The 20,707-nt window shown below is 35.6% G+C and overlaps 1 protein-coding gene across 12 annotated transcripts in view; it reads right to left on the bottom strand.

The window, feature by feature from the left end:
* Positions 1–20,707, bottom strand: part of TRDN (triadin) — a 233,259-nt gene that overhangs the window by 156,742 nt on the left and 55,810 nt on the right. For all 12 annotated transcript variants that reach the window (XM_058420014.1, XM_040058143.1, XM_058420013.1 and 9 more), the window contains 4 exons: positions 12,396–12,446; positions 5,841–5,900; positions 3,101–3,160; positions 1,638–1,697 (listed from right to left, as the gene is read on the bottom strand). In XM_058420014.1, coding sequence (XP_058275997.1) covers positions 1,638–1,697; positions 3,101–3,160; positions 5,841–5,900; positions 12,396–12,446 — 231 coding nt within the window. The remainder of the gene's footprint in view (positions 1–1,637; positions 1,698–3,100; positions 3,161–5,840; positions 5,901–12,395; positions 12,447–20,707) is intronic.

Below are 20,707 nucleotides of genomic sequence, written 5' to 3'. Positions count from 1 at the left end.
TGGCCAGGATCTGAATATTTTCTTTTCCTAGGGACTGCATGTGGTTGAAATAACCCCTCAACACTGCTGGTAGCTAATCCACTTCAGAGAAGACCCCTGAGAAAAGGGAGGCAGGCAATGGAAAGCTCAGCAACACCCTGCTGGCAGAAATGCAGCTTTGGACAAGCTGAGGACAACTGTCCTGATGCCCTGATTCCATAGTGGTTCACGGCAGGAAAACTACCCAGGAGAGAGCAACCTGGCAATGTCACTCTGCAGCTACAAATCTCCGCAGCTGCAGTGTCCAAATTCTTCATAAAATTTTCCAGCCAGTGACTGGAGTCATGGCTGCTATTAAACACATTAGGGCTCTAAGTGATTATTTGGTTAGCTAGCAGAAGATAAATGGGTAAAGAGGCTGGCTGCTTATTAGGGCTATCTCAGTGATTCTTGGAAGTTATTTGATTTTCAGATCAACACAGACACTATGGGCATTTATTTTCTCTGGCTTACTTCAGCAGGATTTTATTTCATAAAAAAACCCCACACTTTCAAGCTATCCACTGAAAGAAGAAAAAAATGAACACTATCCTTTTAAAACAGAGATTGGACAATGGCTACCTTTTAAAGTTTTTTAAGGCTTTATGTCTTCATTCTGCTTTCTTTGTTCCTTCACTTTTACTTTCTGTTTTACATTTCTCCTTAGACTACTATTAAGTCAAAAAAGGATGATTTGTATATTTGTATCTATATTGTCTGAACACTCAAATTAAACCTAGTTGATTTATGCATCTCAACATCATGAGATTAATCTCAATACCATAACAAACTGATACGAATATACGTTGAATAGTATTTCCTCAAGAGTTAACTGAGTAAAATGAGATGAAGGCTGAAACTGAACTTAATTATAGAAATATCTGCCACAGAGAAATATCTAACCTCAGAGAAAAACATTCAAATGCCAAGAAATAATAAATGTTAGTCTTTAAAAAATGACATAATAGGGCAAGGTGATTGGATTTTTAAATTTTCCTGTCCAAACCATAGCAAGGGTGGAATTATCAGTCAAAAGAATAGCGAAAATCACCCTTCATACACCCATGATATTGCTTCAGAATACATGTGATAATTATTAGATATGTAAATCTTAACCAAAGCCACTGCTGCCATAGAAGACAGTGCAAATCGTATACTGAAATTAAAATGTTATTGAAAAAATAAAGGCGAGAAAATGAAATTCTATTTTTGGATGTGATGGAAGACCCAGACTGAGATAGTAAATACTCTTGCATTAGGTCTGCATCAGATGGAAAACTAATACACAAGAGAAAACCTTCTTTGCAAATTACTGAATCCCTTTGTGGAGAAAAACGAATCAGGGAGTGCAAATAAAATAGTCACAGGTTTCATTTTTAGCTGTGCAAGAATGATTTGTAATAAACAATGTGCATCCAAACAGGAGAGTATAACAAAAAAAATATGCTGAGCAAGACTTCACTCAGGGGCTGATCAAGACCCACTCAAACAAAAGTGACAATACCCCAGAAATGTACAACATGAACTAGAAGAACTTTGTATTTTAAATACTTATCTCCACACTCTCCCAAGATTTCAAGGACTGAAACTGTACAACTTTTAATGATGATCCACAGTACCTTTAGATGGTGCTTTCTTTTCTTGTTTTTCTGGCTTTTCAGGTTTCTCTTTGTGAATAGCTAGAAAGAAAACCAATAATCTTAATGGTCATTAAAAAAAAAAAAAAAAAAAGCTGTATTTAAATGACAAAAAGGATCAAGAAACACAAGTAGGCACCATGGTTATGCAGGGAAAGAATAAGAAAGATTGACTCAGCTGCTGTTTGTTTTTGATGCCAAAACATGGGATTGGAACTTTCAAAAACTCATCTGCCACCACAGAGGTCTTTGCCATTGGCTGGAGGAGCAGCAGCCTTTCCAGCTCCCCTGTCATCCCATGAAAGAAGACAGTCAAGAAGAGTAATTTTTATTTATATTGTTTACTGTTTTTCTTTCTTTAATATATTTTTATAATGTAATTTATTGGTTTATTTTGGTTTATTATTATTTTTTATCTTTCTTGTTTATTACTTTGGTTAATTTCTGAAGGTTTTCTGAACTCAACAGAACAACCAACAATTTTCCAGCTATGAATGATTAAGCACTATAATTAATTACAAATCTAATTGCAGTGACATTATAACTAATGTTCATTGGGGGTTTTTGTTTGCCTTTAATTTCCACCTTACAAATTGAAATTAACTGCTCTGTAGTTCCTAGATTTCTGGCTCAGGTTTCAGAATACTCCTGAGTTGTGCAGTAGTCACTGAGTGATGGCTAATCTGAAATATTTTCCTGTGTGGGCTCTGATTTGCTAATTCTTTGTGATTAGTGTTTGCACTAATGTAACTTGCCCATGGATGTGCAGAGCTGATGTCTGCATGGGCTGATGAGCCCTGAGGTGCCCTATGGGATCATGTGTGTGAAAACAGTTCCCTATTTGAGGACAGCATATGAAATTATCTTAGGAACTCAAAAATGTATGCAAGAGCATTGAGCTGGTGTTTAAAAAGAAAGTAACAATTGGGGAAAATAAAACAGTGCTAGATACCTATTTATTGCAAGTAACTACTGAAAGAATTAGTTCTGGCCCACTTCATGGCTATGCAATGGCCCTACGAAGTATTTTATTTAAAATGTCTTTTTTCTCACATGATCTTCCTGATTACCCCTGTCAATGGGCTGTCAGGTGCCTTTTTCTTGGGTGACCATAGTCTCTTAGCAACCATTATTACTGCAAGTGTTGGAAATACTCAGTGATTATCATAAGATTACACTAATCCAGAGTACAAAATACACTATCTCCCTTCCCCAGAAAAAAAAAAAAAAAAAAACAAAAAAACCCCAAATACAACAACAAAAAACATGCAGAGGAATATTAAATGCTACTTAGTGTGTATGACTAAAAACCTTTTATTTTTATTGATATTATTTTATAACTCTTTTTTTTCTCTGATCAAAGGGATACACAAATGGAAATTGAGTAGCGAATTAGCTTTGGGGTACCTCCCAATGTAAAATAAATTTTGACATCAAATAATTACCTGCATGCCTTTCCTTTTTTTCAGTTTTTTCTTGTCTTTCCAGTTTGTCTTTACTTGTCACTAGAAAAGAAAGAAAGCATTATATATATCCAAAAAAGACAACGAGAAAAAAAAATAAGAAAAAAAAGAAAAAAAAAAAAAGTGGAAAAAATTAAGGCTCCAAAACAATTTCACCAAGATAAGCCTTAGGACACTGTGGCAGTGTGTTAATGCTGAACTGCCCCGTGCATATTTTCGCAGTGTACATCATACCACAGGGCTGTGAGCAGACAGCTCAGGCTAACAAGTTACTGCCATGGTAACGTGCCTCAGCTGTTTGCTGCATAACATCATCTCTTGCAATTGTCTGTCAGTTCCAGAAGAATTTCAGAAAACTGTCAATTACTAAGGCACAGCTCACAGTAAATGCTGCTGCCTGTGACAGAAAGAGGGCTTCACTTTGGCCACCCCATACTCTGTCAGACACAGGTTGTAAAAACCTTGGAATCAGGCTCGGAGCATAAGAGAATCACATGTGCAAATGATACATCTGTGACTTGCCAGCTGGCTTGAAATGCATAACCAGTAATGGATATGGATAGCTAGTAATGGATGTGGATAGCTAGTAATGGACACTAGCTGAGACCAGTCCCTGGCAATGATGATCTCAGAGCCAGAATTAGATACCTGGTATGTGCAAAGTAAAACTAACATTATGACAGTGGAAACTGCGTTATGCTATACACTTATTCACAGGACATTTTCCACTCATTTTTCTTAAGATTTTACGCTATAATTTTCCAGAAAATGAAAAATAAGTGTATGGGTTTTAGAGCACTTCTGAAAGAACAGCTGTGAAAATTCAAGCGTAGCTTAAGTCTAACCCCTGTGGAGATTTCATCCTAGTTTTGTAAATTTCCTTTTTTCTAACATGAGGAGATAAGAAACTTCTTTTACGGTACCATGAATTCAATATGTAACAGGCTGCAAAAAAAAGTGTGGTAGGCAATATTCAGGCTTCTACATTTTTAAGCAATATAGTGATGAAATACGTGAGAATGTGTCTGACATTGCTGGCCAAGATACTGCTAAGTGACTGAGACACTTCTAATTACTCTCCGTGTCACTAAATAGCTTTCTTAAACTTCACCCCAGAAGTTGATTACAGATTAGAATAGGATGCTATTTATACTCTCCATTATCTGTGTCCTGAAAAGGCAATGTATTTAATGTAAAAAATAAGCAGCAAAAATAAAGGAATGCAGTCCTGGAGTCTCCCACTTGCACTACAAAGAAATGGACTTTAGAAAGGCACACACTCATAGCCTTAGACTTGAAATTTAATGTACATTCTGAAAGTAATGTTTAGTAGTATTGTGAATGCAGAGAATCTCTATAAACAGTAGTGCTTCCACAGCAGTTTTGGCAATAGTTCAGCAAACAGAACCAATAGTTCACTTCAAGAAAATATACCATTAGGTAGACAGAGTATTAATAGGATTTACGGCAAGCTAATGCAGTATAATAGTAATTCTTTTCCACTGGCTATCTGAGTTTGACCAGGGTAATTTTTTTTCCAGTTCTAAGAAACTTAATAAAACTTTAAATACTGTCCTGTGAAATCAAATTGAACTGTTCCCCAAGTTTTCCACATTATAACAGGAGTCTTAAAGATAAATTCATGTTTTAATATGGGATATTATTGCCTTTGCTTTGTAATTTATCCAAATCCCAGAAAAAATCTCCCATGTTATCACCAGTCTACTTTCTACTAATAAATCTTCATTTTAACAGACACCTCAATTTATATGCGTGCCATTAACTTCTAAAATCCGTCTTGCTAGCTCAAGGCACTTTGAATTACTTATATGAAATGGAAAAGCTCCGATCAGAGACTGTTAGAAAAGCCTAGTCAAGCACAGTTTTCAGGAGGTGCATGGTCACTTGTGTTCTTGGCCTGAATAAGTCCACTGTAGCTGGATATTTGGTCTTCCCTCTTCTTTTTTTGGCAATTTATCATTGGCTTGTTTGCTCTTCCAGAATGTGTTTCTTCCTCCAGCCCAAGACTTCATTAGGCATAAGTTAGTGCAAAGGACATATTCTCAGAAGAATTAAAGTAGGTCCACTTCACCAAAATGCCATTTTGCTAAAATGTCTTCACAGAAGACAAACTAGATGGTGGCTCTTGTAACCCAGAGCTCAGTCATGAGTTGTGGGTGGAGAGTAAGCAGTATCCCGATTCTGACTCCTACAACAGATCTGCAGTTTTTTGTTGGCATACAACACCTGGAAATTGCTAACTTGTCTCTAAAACCTCTCCCCAGTATCTCTGAAATGAATGGGGAGGAAAATTTATTTTTTTTTTTTTTAAAGCAGATTTCCAAAGCAGAATGTCTACAGGGACCATTTCCAGTATGTTATCATTTACTAATTACATTTTGGTGCAAAGTAATCTCAAGGACAAATTAAATGTTTGGATTTATTCAAGAAGAATAAAAAGGACACCTATTTGTGCTCTGGGCATTTTTTACATAACTTACTAGTACAGTAAAGACTTATTCATTAATATCTAAATACAATTTCAGCTTTTCTGTATGCTGATGAATTCAAACTCTTTTTAAAAACCTCATTCTTCTTCCAGCTGGCTCTCACAACATCTCCTCCATCTTTATACATTATTGGGATCTAGAATAGTCAATAGATTAGACTATTTTGCATCACTGATAAAAAAGAAAAAGAATATCAAAAGCCGAATACATACCCTTTGAGGGTTCCTTCCTCTCAATTTTTTCTTGTTTTTCAGGTTTGTCTCTGTGTGTTGCTACAAATAATAAACAAATAAATAAACCCCAGCTCACAATAAATCTGTAATCCTGATGTATAATGCACACTTATTATCTCATGAAAGTGATAGAGGAAAAGCATTTGTAAATCCAAATAAAGGATTTTGGCTCTGAGTCACATGTACTTGATGATGTATAGACCTTCTTGATGTCAATATGTAATTCCAGGTCCAAGAGAAATATTTTTTTTTTAATAAGCCTTCAGATATTAGATTATATTTTTCTGAAAGAAGTGATTATTCAGCATCCTCAGTCTAATCTGTTCTTTCTCTTTTGGTCCCATTACACAACCACCCTGACTCTAAGATTTCTGACAGAGGAAATTATTTTCAGCACTTGACAGCATTACTTTCTATTCTTAACAAAAAAAAACCCTGGCCAACATATTCCTTTCTATGCTATTTTTTTCTTTATTTTTAGCTGTCACTTCCGTCACAGGATGGATTAACAAGACAACATCTCTTTTAATCAGAGTGTAACCTCAGGAAGAGCAGCTGTTCAAAACACAACCAACTCCATGTCCCGCAAGAGGCAGGCAAACATGAGTCCCTAGAGACTCTATTGCCCGCTCAGGTCTCAGACCTGAGGTGGTTCAATCCCACGTAATAATGATTTTATTCTTAGTAAACCCATAATACTAAAAGACTAACATTTTGTAATTTCAGAGAAAAAAATATTTTCTTTTCTGTACCCAGGTTTCCGGGAACAAGTAAAACAAATTCTGATTAGAAGATGGTGAGCTTAATAAACCAGCACATTATGGTTTTGTATCCATTCATTTCACCAGCTTTGCAGTGAATGCCATTTCACAAAAGTGCAAGCACTTTTTTGTTGTTTGAATGTCCACATTAAAAAAGTATGCTGTAGTCATTAAGAAAAAATCATTCAGAACATTCAGTAAATTCATTATGTCTTATATGTGTTTGGATTATCCAAAATTCATTTTCAGTCATAACAAGTAAATTATTGCTGATAACAAACAACAGTACAGTTGAAAAAGAGATATTTCAAAGCCTTTAAAGAATGTGGACAGCAAATTTATACTAAAAAACCCAAACAAACAAACAAACAAAGGCTGTGAAGAAAGCAGCAGCACCAGCAATATATTATTGAACCAATTACGAAGTGCAACTCATTCAAATACTTTAGCTCATCTAGGAGCATACCAAAAAAAAACCAACAAAACCCACATTCTCCAAACTGAGTCTTTTTTGCAGAACTTGTCCCATGCTTTTACATCTTGCATTTGTATTAGCAGATGCTGGCTCTATGTTAAACACGTGTCAGTTTTGGTTGGACCAACAGCACAGTTTTGCAAACAATGGCTCTGTGATGGTCAGTGTGAGTGAAACATGAACTTTGGCACATTCAAACAAAAGCTCTTGTGGTGTCTATGCCAAAAAATACAGCTGAACTATGCAGAATAGGCTGATAAACAGAAAGCTTGTTTTTATCCATGTTATATCTTACTTGTGTAAGAGATATTGTGGGTTTAAAAAAAAAATTGTAGTTTTTCCATAGCATTCTCTTATTTCATGAATCGAGAAAAAAAACCCCACACACAACAACAGGAAAACAAACCAGAAAACCCAAAAGTAAACAAAACAAACAAAACCCACACCCACACAACAAACCCATAAAATGAGCCTTTTTCAACAATAACTGAATTGAATGTCAGTAGACCTGAATGTGGACAGAAAAATCAAATTTAAATTTATTTCACATTCTCAGAATGATGCAAACAGCAAAAATGCAAAGAAATACTAATATTCATGTAGACTACAGCTTAAAACATGAAGAAGGGATCAGCTTGCCCCTTCTTGAGAAAGAAAAGTAACTTGATGTATCTGGGCAGGGAGCCTGGAATGTGGATAAGCAGAGACCAGGCTGGCATAAGCATAAGCTATTTTTCTCTTCCCAATTATAGGCTGAAGGTGATCTCTGGTTTGTTTGAGAGCCTTATCCTGTGTGTTGATATCCCCATAGCCTCAGAGGCTGCTAATCTCAGATTGTAATGTTTATCATTACCTCTTATGGGCACTGTCAGAGCTATGGCTTCCTTAATTGGGGAAGGGCAGGCACTGCCAAACTTAAAAGTGTTCATGTTTCAGGGCTGTGATCACTGGCCATTTTTGACTCTTCAATCACAAGACCGACAAAATCCACTGAAGCTTTTGATCTGACAAATTTAAATATGATGTTTCTTGGCATATTAACACTCCCCTGGAATGTTTTCATGTTCAACTTCATATGTAGTCATACAAGCTCTGTCATAGAAAGTGCATCACTACAGATCTTTTCCATGTTTTGTCACTTGGATATCTTTTTCTTTGTCAGGGGTTTAATACATGCCCTTTATCAAGTCCACAATTCTAGGTGCAGGTATTCAATTTTAGAATTAGCCAGCCATACTGTCTTGTTTCTGTGAAATAAGTTGATTGGATTTTCTTTTCCATTGGAAAAAAAAAACCCAACCAAGGAAAAAAAAAAACAAAACAAAAACACAAACAAACAAACAAACAAAAAACCACAAAAAACCAACCAACAAACAAACACCCAAACAAACAAACAAACAAAACAAAAAAACCACCACCCACACAAGAATATAAAAGTGCTTTTAAGGTAACTTACACACTCTCCAACTCTCCAGCTGAAAAATGCTGGAACTAAAGCTGTTCATTCAACTTGAATTCAACCATTTCATTAGCTTTATGACATATTTTGTAATTAAAAGATCACCTCTTTTGTAACTTTTGCTACTAGGATGCTGATGACCTCCATAAGAAAAAGTAATAACTAGACTTAAAAACCAAGTAGATTTATGGCAATTGTGGAAGCTAAAATTTTTCTACAAATTAAAAGAAATTTTCTTGGACTTCCTTACAAATAGTCTTAAGCTCAGACTGAAGTGTTATTAACGCTGGAAAAAAATATAACACCCCAACCTAATTTTCACTAACCTAGATTTTGGAAACTGCTGAAATATTTTTGCATGTCTTTGAATAAAAATTTAGCCTGAAGCAAAAAGATGAACATGGGAAAACTCATCCTAAGTGACTGGAGTGGGATAAATTTATAAATAATCTAAAATAGAAACTTATAATGGAAAATTTTAAGGACTATTCCAAACTTAATATTGTTATCTACTTCACAGAAGAATAAAAATAAGGAGCTTTGCATATATATGAGAAGATTTTCCTAATTTCAATTATCATCACAGGTTTTATTTGCATCAAATAGAAGACATAGTGAAGGGGGATGTGATTTATTTTTTCTTCAATAAAGTTTTCCAACAAAGACATTCCACACTCCAAAACAGAAACTGCAAAAAGAAGAGATGTAGTAAAACACTATTCTGCACCTAAGAGAAGTAAAAATAGTTTCCAGCTGAGTAAGTCTTAAGTCTGCTGCTTAATACAAAGCCAGGTGAAGAGTGCAGTAAGCATGAAGCAGGGATTGCTCGCTCCAGCTGACAGACTAAACGCTTGACTACAGAGCTGCACTCTCAGGAAAGTTAAGATAAATGAACTAATACAATGAAGTTAGAGTGCATTAGTCAGAGAGCACTAAATCTCTGCGAATATGTTTTCATTTGGAAGTAAAACAACTTTGGATGGCTACAACTTAATTCTTCTTGAAGGAACACACAAGAAAAAAAAGGGGTTGGTCTGGAGAGGGGCATAGACTCCCAGGTCCAAACACATAATTTAAGAAAACTCAGGCCATGTTGCTGTCTGTACCATGTTCTCCAGTTTGAAGTTAAAGCCGGAATAGCTGTAGCTGTAACTTGAGAAATCAGGCTAGACAGATTTGTCTGTTTGCAAAGTATGCCTTTTAATTCATTAACTTGGTGAAAATATGTGGGTTTCTAGCATGCTAGGATTTGTATTGTCCAGCTCTGTTTATCTGTTAAGCTGTCTCAAATACTTTGTCTTCCAACTACAGCAAATTCACCATCATTATATTGTTTTCTTCCATACCTCACTCCAGCAGCAATGTACTAATGAAGGGATTCTGGGAAAAAACCACACAGTAAATCAACCTTTTCCTTTTCCTTCTCAATACCTGTTTTAATTAGAGCTATTTCCCAGAAATATGGGACAATTCATTACACTGGTAAGATCAGTTTTCCATAAAAATTAGAAATCTGTGTTGGACCTTCCGTTAAACAGAACTTCTGTACTTACATATACTTTTATGTCAATATTTTTTATTATTGGTCTTATTTTTTGCCAAAGCAATGTGTAATTAAGTCTTATTGGCAGTAGTAGTAATAACAATTATATCACTTATTCCTAAAACAGGCTCCAGCAGCAACTCAGTCCTGCAAAATCTATCTAGAACAAAATATGATGCCTAGGGGAGCTGTGCGAAGGGAGATAATCAATCCCTTGTGCCTCTGCTGGCTGATCAAACTCCTGATCATGCAGTCCAGTTTCCGCTGCCCTTGTGAAATTACTGATACATCAAATACCAACCTGGAAAGACACTATTTTGTGTGTAATGCTACTTTGTATTGAATTTGTGCTTATGTGTATATGTTATCATGAAATAACTTGATTTCTGGGCTCTTAAACATGACCAATGACTTTGTGAAGTTATTTCTCAAAGTATTTCTTCTTTCCAGGATTAAATTGGCTGTAATAATTGAAATAGGCATTATTGCTAGTAGTTTATCAAAATATTTAATTAAAAGCAAATTTTAGGGCACCAGTTTGCCTGGTTCTCAATAGTGTTTGAATCTTTTAATTTCAGTCACTTCCATCTGGGATTTTTATTCATTATAACTGTTCCTCATATTTCAGTTCAATCTTTCAAAAATGAGATTTATAGATTGAACTCCCTTATAAATTGTGGAACTTGTACTCAGAGGATTTGACTATTCAAAAAAATATAATTAAATTACTTTTAAAACTCTAGTGTTCCCACATGTTGTACAGAAGACAGAAATGTTTTTTTTCCGGTTCTTGCTGTTAAAAATATTATTTTTACTTCTGGATTTTTCCTATGAAAAACAATAAAGGACTGTATTTTTTACGTATTTCCTGAAGGTACTTTAGAAGGTAGCAGTAAAATTCTCTAAGGATTCATGCTTTTATCACACTGTAGACAGAGACCAGACAGAATGTTTTCTTGCAATTGTTCCTCCCACATACAAGTCATATTTTTGGGATTAAACATGGAAAAGAAGTATATATATATATATATATATATATATATATATAAAAATATGTGTTTCAGCAACTGATTGTATAACTAGAGAATGAATTATCAGGCACATGAACAATGGGACTTAACCAATAATATCTGAACTTTTTTTTTTTTTTTTTTTAACCTGGCATCTTACATCTTATAATTCCTTTATAATAATTTCTGCAATATAAATATTGTTCTGTGTAAAGAAATGCATTTTTCTATAGATGAAATGGTACACAAGAGTCTCTTTTGGTCAAGATTGCAACATCATTTATGTTTTTAGATTGCTTTGCTTGAAAAAACCTTAACTGGGATCCTTGCTAACGGACCTGAGTTCATTATTGCCTGGATTGCCCACTGGTACCCTAAAAAATTAATTTTGATTAAACATGATTTATTAAATAGTTGGGAAACAGTTATAGGCAGTCCAGATGACCCTGATTAGCACAGAACTGGAGGTGAAAAATACTATGAAAACATTTTACAGAGATGTAAATTGCTATAAAACCACACTAAGAACACATATAGAAATGAATATAATTGCATGAGGGAGTGTGTATGTGTAAACAAAATATTTTTAATAAGCCTCCTTCTTGCTTCGTCCTGCCACTATCATGCTGAGCACCAGTGTGCTAGAGGGATGCTCATCAAATTTTATGTGGCCTAGACTTTATGGAGGAGCTCTATTAAGCAAAAAATCCTTCAGATATCCCAGGGAACACCTTTGTTTATAGGGCCTCTGAAAACCAGTCCAAACCAGTTACTCTGTGGATTTTTGGAAAGTGTCAGTTATAGGAGATTAAACAGTCTGAAAAAGAGCAAATTCTTAAAATGGAAGTTTTTCTTATCTCTGATACACACCTGGCTCACTCTTAACTATGACTTCCTAACTTGGATGGCACCCACTGGCCTATAAATTTGCTTTTCTCCCTGCCCAACACATTTCATGCCTTTTGCACCAGAGGAAGTTCATCAACACTCTACTTTCTTGCACCTTTGCTGGAAAAAAGATTTCTGGAAAAGTTTAGGCAGGAGAATCTTATTATGAATGTGCATTTTCAATCTAGCTACACAAGCATAAAATTACAATTTTTTTTGTAATGTTAAAGTATACATGAATTTTTGATCATTTGCAGTCTGTGACAGCTGATCTTTGAATGCTTCCATGATACAACACCAGTAGTTAACAAAGTCAACAAACAAAAATTATGTAGTTAACAAAGACACTGTATGTTACAAAAACAATATGTGGGTAAACAGACAAAAAAGCCAGTTACCTTTTGCTGGTGTTCGTTTTTCAGGTCTTTCTGTTTTCTGTTTTTGAATTTCTGAAAAAAAAAAAAAATGCAATGCAGATTTATCATTATTAAAATATTTTTTACACACAAAAATAACAGATACATTATCATATTAAAAATAATGAAAAAGTATTTAAAATATTAGGGCTACACCACAGCTTGATCACCCTCATAGTCAGAAATATATAATATAGTTCAATTTTATATATATATACGCAGAAAATATAAGGACGAAAATCACAAAATTAAGGGTCTTTAATAATCATTCTGTTTTTAATTGATCCATACATCTACTTTTAAAGGCAAGAATAGTTTTTGCTGATCTGTAATAGCTATACAGTAACACGTGTTGGTCATGATTCAGAAAAACATGCTTCTACTAAACATTTTTGTATTTATCTTGTGTGGTTTACCGCCGAGATTAATATTTTATGTTTTCCAAATTTCCTTTGGAAGGAAAAAACCGTTATTTTTATTACATTTTCTAAAATTTTTAAAGCTCACAGGCTGAATTGGTATCTCCAACACATAATAAAAGATAGACTCAATGCTGTGTACAAACTACAGACATAAAGTCCCCAGGTTAAGGATTGTTGTCTCAGAAAATGACTCATTTTGACCATGCTGTACACCAAAAACTGAGAACTGTCTCCTTAAATGAGGAAGGGTTACAATATTTATTTGCCCCTGTTTTGCCATTCCTTTGAACAAAATTTTCAGCTATAATATTGATATTAAATTACTGCTATATACCTCCATATAAATATTCTTTCTGCTGTCCTTATTGTGTCAAAACCAAGATAATATAAAAGAGGTAAAGTGTTGAATTTTAGAACAAGCAAACCAGAATGAAATCCCTCTTTGCACACAGCTGTAGAAATTTAAAGGGCATTAATTATAGCTGTGCAATAAAGTCATTAAGACTATACAGAGTGCCTGGTTTATCATATTGTGCACATACTTCCTGCAGTAGGAAACTGCTCTAAAGTACTCTATGAAATTTGTTTTCAACAAAAGCAAACGCAGACCTCACTAGACTCTGTGGGAGATGTCTTCATGCATTTCAGTGTTACCTGTAGTCTTCAGGGCCTAAATAACAAGAACACTGGGGCCAAAATTAATCCAACGGAAAAAAAGTTATGCATATTGCATGTCAAGTCTAAGAAGTTACTCTAATGTTTGTTGAAGACAACGGAAATATTTCACTTACAATCTTCATTATTTTCTCAGGATACACATTGCCAAAGAAATCCAGTAGTAAAACAGAATTTTCCTTCCCCAGATATTTACATAAGCCCTTGAAAATAATGCAGATTGTTTTTAATGTACAGAATGTGCTATCTGGAGTAATTATTGCGTGTGGTTTGCAGAAACATAACTATTCTATGGCATCAGGCTATGTTATCTCCAGATAGAGAGAATATTATTTCACTGAGATAAAGAGTAGTAAAGAGTAAAATGCATCACTGTTAGCCACTTATGTATGGAAACATAACAAAACTAATTATATTATGTCATTAGGCTAAAAGGAGTTTTTATTCAGTTGTCATCTTGCCCTCTTCAGCCTGGGTCTGAAGTTCATTTTTTTGTTCTATAAACTTCAAAGGGTGAGAATAGGAAGAACCCTGCTCTACTGATTTACTGTATTTCAGCTGAGCCTGCATTATTTTTCTTTTAAATATGTGAGTATATTTTATTTCTGTTGACTGAGGGAATCCTGTTGTTGGGCTTTCAGACTTTTCCCACTTGCTTTGCTTAAATGGCTGCATGGTCATAGTAGGTATGGGTCGCGTAAGTGCTAGGAACGGTGCAAGACAGGAACAGATGGAAGATTGCTCCCTAATTCTGGGCACATCTGAGCAGTTTACTGTGCCGCTGTTCCAGACTGCCTCCAAACACTGACTCAGGGGACTTAAAGAAAGCTGAGTCACATCCTCTGCATTGCAACATACAGTGGAGACATATCTCGCCCAATTCAAGAGGTCACCCTGCATATAGAGATGAATGTGAGTAAATCATATTCTTCAGGCAGAATCACTTACACAGACACATATTCCTTGCTTGCTCTAAAATGCATCAGCTCTCCTGCATTTCTACCATATTTCTAGCATCCCCCTAATTCCCGAGGGCAGAGATGAGCTGATCCTCCTAATTCCCACAGAAGACGTCGACCCGGGTCGAAGAGCAACAGCAAGGGTGCGGAGGCTCCACCAGGAAACTCCGCTCCGCAATGCTCACCCTCAGCAAGCACCAAGGTGAGCACGATCACTGTGTCTCACTATAGGAAAAGGTTTATTTTTTCTTGAAAAATAAATATAAAATAAGAATAACTATCTTATTAAAAAAAAAGAAAGAAAATTTTTTTTTAATTAATTTTGATTTAGGGAATTTACTGCTAATTTGACTGCAAAATATGTATGGAGCAATGACTCTAGAGCTGAGTTTTTAAATCAGACTCATACTGTACCAGCAGTGAAGTTTGTTTCAAATAAATATTCCAGTAAGGTGCACAAAAAGGCACTTTTTAGACAGCTACATTGAGAATTTAATCTAATTTTCTGCTACAATCAGAATACCATGCATCACAAAAAACTTACACAAATTCCTAGAAGTGAAGTATATCTTAACACACAAGTGTGTGTATATATTTGCTTTTATATACTGCAAAGTGTCCCATCATTAAGGCTTCTTGACAAACTTTCCATTACAGTCTTAACCATCATAAAAAATTGCAGCCTGGATCACATAAATTCTGATACATTACATCCCAAATTTTTCCGAGTACAAATAAATCTAGTCTCAATATAAGCTAAACTAGATCAATTTACAAAACAGAAAATAGAAACTATTTGCTAACTTCAAAGTATTTAAAATTAGGAAAAACATTAGATTATTTGAAAATTTTTGTTGTTGTTTTATGAGAGTTCTGATACTCTCTGCTTGATCTTTTATGACAAATAGCTTTAATTTTCTAGTAATCACATCATATCTTATTGCTGAGTTGACAAAGTGGTTGCAATATCATAGAAGACTTACATGGCCAGTTTAAAGCATGTAATTTGTCTCTATCAATGTGACACATTGTTAATAAATACTAAATATTATGAATTCATGTTTAGAAAAATGACAGAATCAAGCAGCAGCAAGGATAATCTTTGTCACCACAGCAACAATCTGGATTCTTTATGAGATGACAGACCAATTTATTAAATTATTATAAAGGAGTATGTATTTTAAAAGCTGTATTTCACTGTTTGCTTTCTTAAGTTATTAGACAGACATGAAAAATTATCTTTCCCCTTGTGTTGCTTGGGTTTTGAATAGATAAGTATTTCCTTAAATGTGGGTACTGCTTGATGCTAATTTCTCTAGACCTCAGGTCTTGTGCAGATATAGAGAACATGCAGGGTAATTATTTTAAATAACTCCAAGAAGGAAAGCTAGGAATCTTCTCATTGACCATTTCAAGATGCTGAAAGGAGACACATTCAACTATATTGCTGTCAGGCTGATTTATCTATGTCCTGTTGACCCAAAACAGACCTTGACAGTCAGCTGAGGGTCAGTATTGGAGGCAGCTTTACTGGAAATCCCTGCTGAACAGCAGAGCCTGGGCAGCAGCTTCCCCACCCCTCACCCAGCTAATTTTCATTAACAGCAGTTGACAGTGTCTAACGAGAGCACAGCTCTGACTGTGCACTCCAGCTCCAGGAAGGTCAGAATAGGAGAAAATTATTTCAGTCTCTTGAATCTGTGTGGGCTAGCGGGTCAGTGTCGTGCAGCTTTGCATCCATGTGAATGAAGAGCACAACCCCTCATGCTAGGTCATGAGGAGATTCTCCTGGTTTCTGGTTCCCTTTGTCTGTCTTTGTGTTTCTGATTTTGATTTTTTTTTTATGTCTTTTATTATAACATAGTAAATTGAATAGCATTATTTTCAGCTTTTTAAATTTTATTGTGTTATAATAGCATCTATGAGCCTTAGCCTACATGAATTACTTTAGGTACCACATAGAACTATAACACAATATAAATATCTCATCCCTGTAACACGGGAGTTCAAGCTTTGAGGGATGCATTTCTTCTCTTGCTGGGAAAGCACAGCCTTACATCTCGCTTCATTAGAGGACAAAATTGTGAGTAGCATTCTAGCACTGTTAAAACAGCACCTACACCTCACCCTCCACTGAGTTTCCATCTTAAAGAAGAAATATACCTTTAAAAAAAATACCCCAAACCATATTAAAAGTGCCAATGATATAAGAGACAAAGTGAGGAAAAAAGGAGTCCCAATTTGAAACACAAGAATGCTTTACCTAATGTACCCCAGAATGGTAGCAAAAAAACTGGGAATTTACCTCTGAACCTGACATTCAACATTACCCTCCATGCTTAAAGCCATCCTGTTTACACTTAAATGGTGCAGCGAAGACAGAATGCAGTTTTAATATATCTAGTGTTTTAAAGGTATAATTAAGCAGAGGGAATTTTCTATGAAATGAGAATAGATTTTTTCTTAACAAATTTTACCAGCTGGTCATCTTTTTCATAACCTACTACAGGTAATACATAGATATACATCTTTGGTGCTTTGACATTCTCTCCCTTACAAATATCTAAGTGTGACAAGGAAAATGAGTTCAACTCAGAGTCCAGTGAGACAGAGGTTAATATTTTGCTTTTGAGCAGCTAAAATCCTTACAGCTATTGCCAGCAACTTAGTGGGGCTATATCCTTGCTAGTTTACCAAGACTAATTGGTAGCCGGCAGCTGATTATCCTGAAGAGTTGGTGGAAAGAGATACTGAGGGCAAGGCCAAAGTGAATGGTGTTAAGAGCCTTAGCAGATGAGAGGGATGTAATTTCTAATGTGTTTTTAGACGCTGTCTGGGTGAGGAATTGTAGTCAACTCTCTTGCTGTTGGTATCCTCAGGAGAAATTTGCAATTGTGCAGCTGATGTCTATTTTTAATCTAGATAGTACCAGCTGGCGAGGGTGACAGTTATCCTTGTGGGGCTAGGAGGAGAAGAAAGGAAGCTGTGCGTTAGAGCAACTTCTATCTGACGACTAATACATCAAGTAGCTGTACTCTACAGGCAAAGAAAACCACAGCAAAACCAAAAAAAACCACCTTTCAACAGGAAAAAAGGCAGAGGGAAAAAACCAGCAGGGAATATTTAATTGGGGAATTAAATTGGTGTATTGTGCTCATATCCAGGAACCAAAGACAGTGTAACACCAGGCCTTAAATACCAGCATTGAGTGTTGGAAAGTCTGAGTGACACATATGACTTATTCAGGTGACTTCCCTACCAGCTTGAGGGTGGCACAGTCTTATCCCCAGTGTTTTCTTAGACCTCTCCCTGTTCTGGGGATTCATAACAACTTCAGGCTGAGTACATAATAACTTTTCCTGAAGTCATGTGTTGTAAGAGCTTTCTTGAAAATGCAACAGGGGACAAATTGCTCTTATCAATGAAGATGCTGAACAGTTTGTGAGCTCATCCATGACATGAGGAACCAGACCACAGTGCCTGAGAGAGAATAGGGAAGGGAAGGGAAGGGAAGGGAAGGGAAGGGAAGGGAAGGGAAGGGAAGGGAAGGGAAGGGAAGGGAAGGGAAGGGAAGGGAAGGGAAGGGAAGGGAAGGGAAGGGAAGGGAAGGGAAGGGAAGGGAAGGGAAGGGAAGGGAAGGGAAGGGAAGTGAACAATTGATGGAGGAATTTCCTTCCTTCCTTCCTTTCCTTTTCTTTCCTTTTTCCTTTTCTTTCCGTACTGGGAATTGAAAGGATCCTCAGTTTAACAAGGCAAATAGAACTTGACATGGTACATAACCTTTCCTTTCCTTCCAGAGCCTAAATTAATTTGTTATTGTTGTTGTTTCGTTGTTATTGTTTGTTTTGTTTCTGTTGTTGTTTTTTTTTCCCTTTAAGGTTTCCATTGACCCAGTAAAAAGAAATAATCTTATTTATCATAAAGGTTTACATGGAGGGAGGTCACTTGGCAATTATTGACTAATTGCCTATAAGCATAGTACTGTCATTCTTAGGTAGACCATATGCAAGCCTTTTTATGGTGGAATTTTAGTAACCTACGGGGGCTTTTGAAAAGAATTGAAAGTGGAAGATATTAAGAGTTTGTTCATGTCCTAAATATTTAACATAAAGTTAAGATTTATTCTTAATATATATAAAGATGTTAAGGCTGTGTTTCTCATTCCAGACAGCAGTTCTATATCTTGGTTTTAAATCTAAAATGAATGCTACTTGCACTTTGATTAAAATCAAAAACCAAAAGACAGACAACCTCTCTACTCAAACAAATCAGACACAGAACCACATGATCAAAACCCAGATTTTATATTCATTCAGTGGAACATGAAATTGTCTTGACATGCTTCTCCTTATGAATGCCAGTCTGCGAAGATGTTACTGGCCCAGTGTTAAATATAATAGCTAATTTTATCAGTCTGTGTTTGAGTGTAATTGTCTAAAGAAAAAAATGCAGGCAATACTTGTAGATCTCTTAGATCAAAATTATATATACAGCTATACCTAAAATCTCTAATCTTAATTATCATCAAAGAAATCTTTTTCTATACAAATCCATTTAATTGTTGGCTAGTTGTTTGTTTTGTTTTTGTTTGTTTTTGAAAGGTACTAAAAATACAGTAAAAACAAATCACGGACTAATTTACTCTACTAAGAGTTCAAAAACTTGAACTCTGCAGATTCTACCTTACTCTATAAGTTTGTAAATAGTCATTCCTTCGCAAATTCAATCTTTTGAATCCAATCAATTTTATTTTAGGGGTTTAGCATGCAGAAGAGAGAAGTTTCTGTGGGTCATGAGCATGGGCTTCATTTGCTACATCCTCTCCTTGGTACAACAGTAGCTGTAAAGGCACTTCAGTTCACGCAGAAATATGCAAGACCTCCCAGTTTTGATGCTGTGAGTTTAACTGAGTTTTGAAAAAGTTGTTCGTTTTCCAGGTAAGGCACAGCAGGCTCCAGCCAGTGGGGATCTGTTTAATGCCCTCTCCTCTCAGAGTGAGAACCTCCCCAGAGCTCCATTACTGGGGCACAAATGAAGATTTCCACAAAGATCACACGGATATCTTCACTTAAGGCTTTCACTGATTTAAGAGGATAACTTTAACAGTTGCAAAACTCTCTTCTACACTTCTGTCCAAGGTCACTACTAGCCTTGTGCTTCAAAGTTCCTTTTCTCTTTTAAAATATAATTGGTAAGTTTGGATTGAAAAGTTTCACCTCAAGTTGAAAACAAATCACTATTCTGCAGAAGGCAAAAGAACTGGAATTGAACATCCCCGTACCCTGGTGGTATACTGCCTTTTTTCATCTGTGTAATATGTAAAATATTTTATTTCTTTTATAAAATGCTATTTTATGGTGGATATGCTATTGCTGTATTGGTCAATGTAAGTAAAATCAGATGAAATTGTTAAAAGAACATTAATAACAGAAATTGATGTCACAAAAATGAAAAATGCAAAAAATACATAGCTGGAAAAGCAATTTAACATCTAAGAACTGAACCAATCAATGATTTCCATCTTTTAACACAGGGTGTACTTTACACAAAAATATGCAAAATGCTTTATAGCAAAGTGTAGCCTAGAGAGACAGCAAAAGCCTTTTAGTGAGATCTTTAATAGCAACTCATACACAGAGAAGTGAACATTACCATACAGCAACATAAAAGAAACTGAATTCAAGAGGCATTATCAGTACAAATAGGTACATACTTTAGGGATAAATGAAACTGCGTAATTGCTTTTTAAGACACATATATGACAACTAAACTGGTAGCACAGTTTTCAGGTTGTATTTATGGTAGTCTGAATTTATTGTCTCTAGTTCTTTCCAAACTGTCTGTAGCCTTGGGTTCACAAGGAGTTGTAGATGGATTACAGCCATGCACTGTGTCCCTTCACTGGGGAAAATGTTTGGAGTATGGAGAGCTCCCTGGGGAAATTATAACCATATTTTTAACACTTCTGACATACTTCCTGAGGCATTTGCACTGGTCACTCTAGGGCAACAAGGACTTCTGACCCATCCACTGAGTGAGCTGGACTTTTGACCTAATTGCGCATCCTTCAGTACTCTAATAGTTGAAAAGAGTCTGACACACACGATAAATTGTAGGACTAATAACTTAATTTTTTGTCAGTATGTTTTCTTTACCCTGCCTGGATACTGAGAAGAGTTCTTTTTAGACTTGTACAGGTTACCATATCAAAACAACTTTCAAATCCAAATTAGAAAAC

Source organism: Hirundo rustica, chromosome 3 (genome assembly GCF_015227805.2).
Source record: "Hirundo rustica isolate bHirRus1 chromosome 3, bHirRus1.pri.v3, whole genome shotgun sequence".
Lineage (NCBI taxonomy): Eukaryota > Metazoa > Chordata > Aves > Passeriformes > Hirundinidae > Hirundo > Hirundo rustica.
This window is presented reverse-complemented; position numbering and strand designations above follow the sequence as displayed.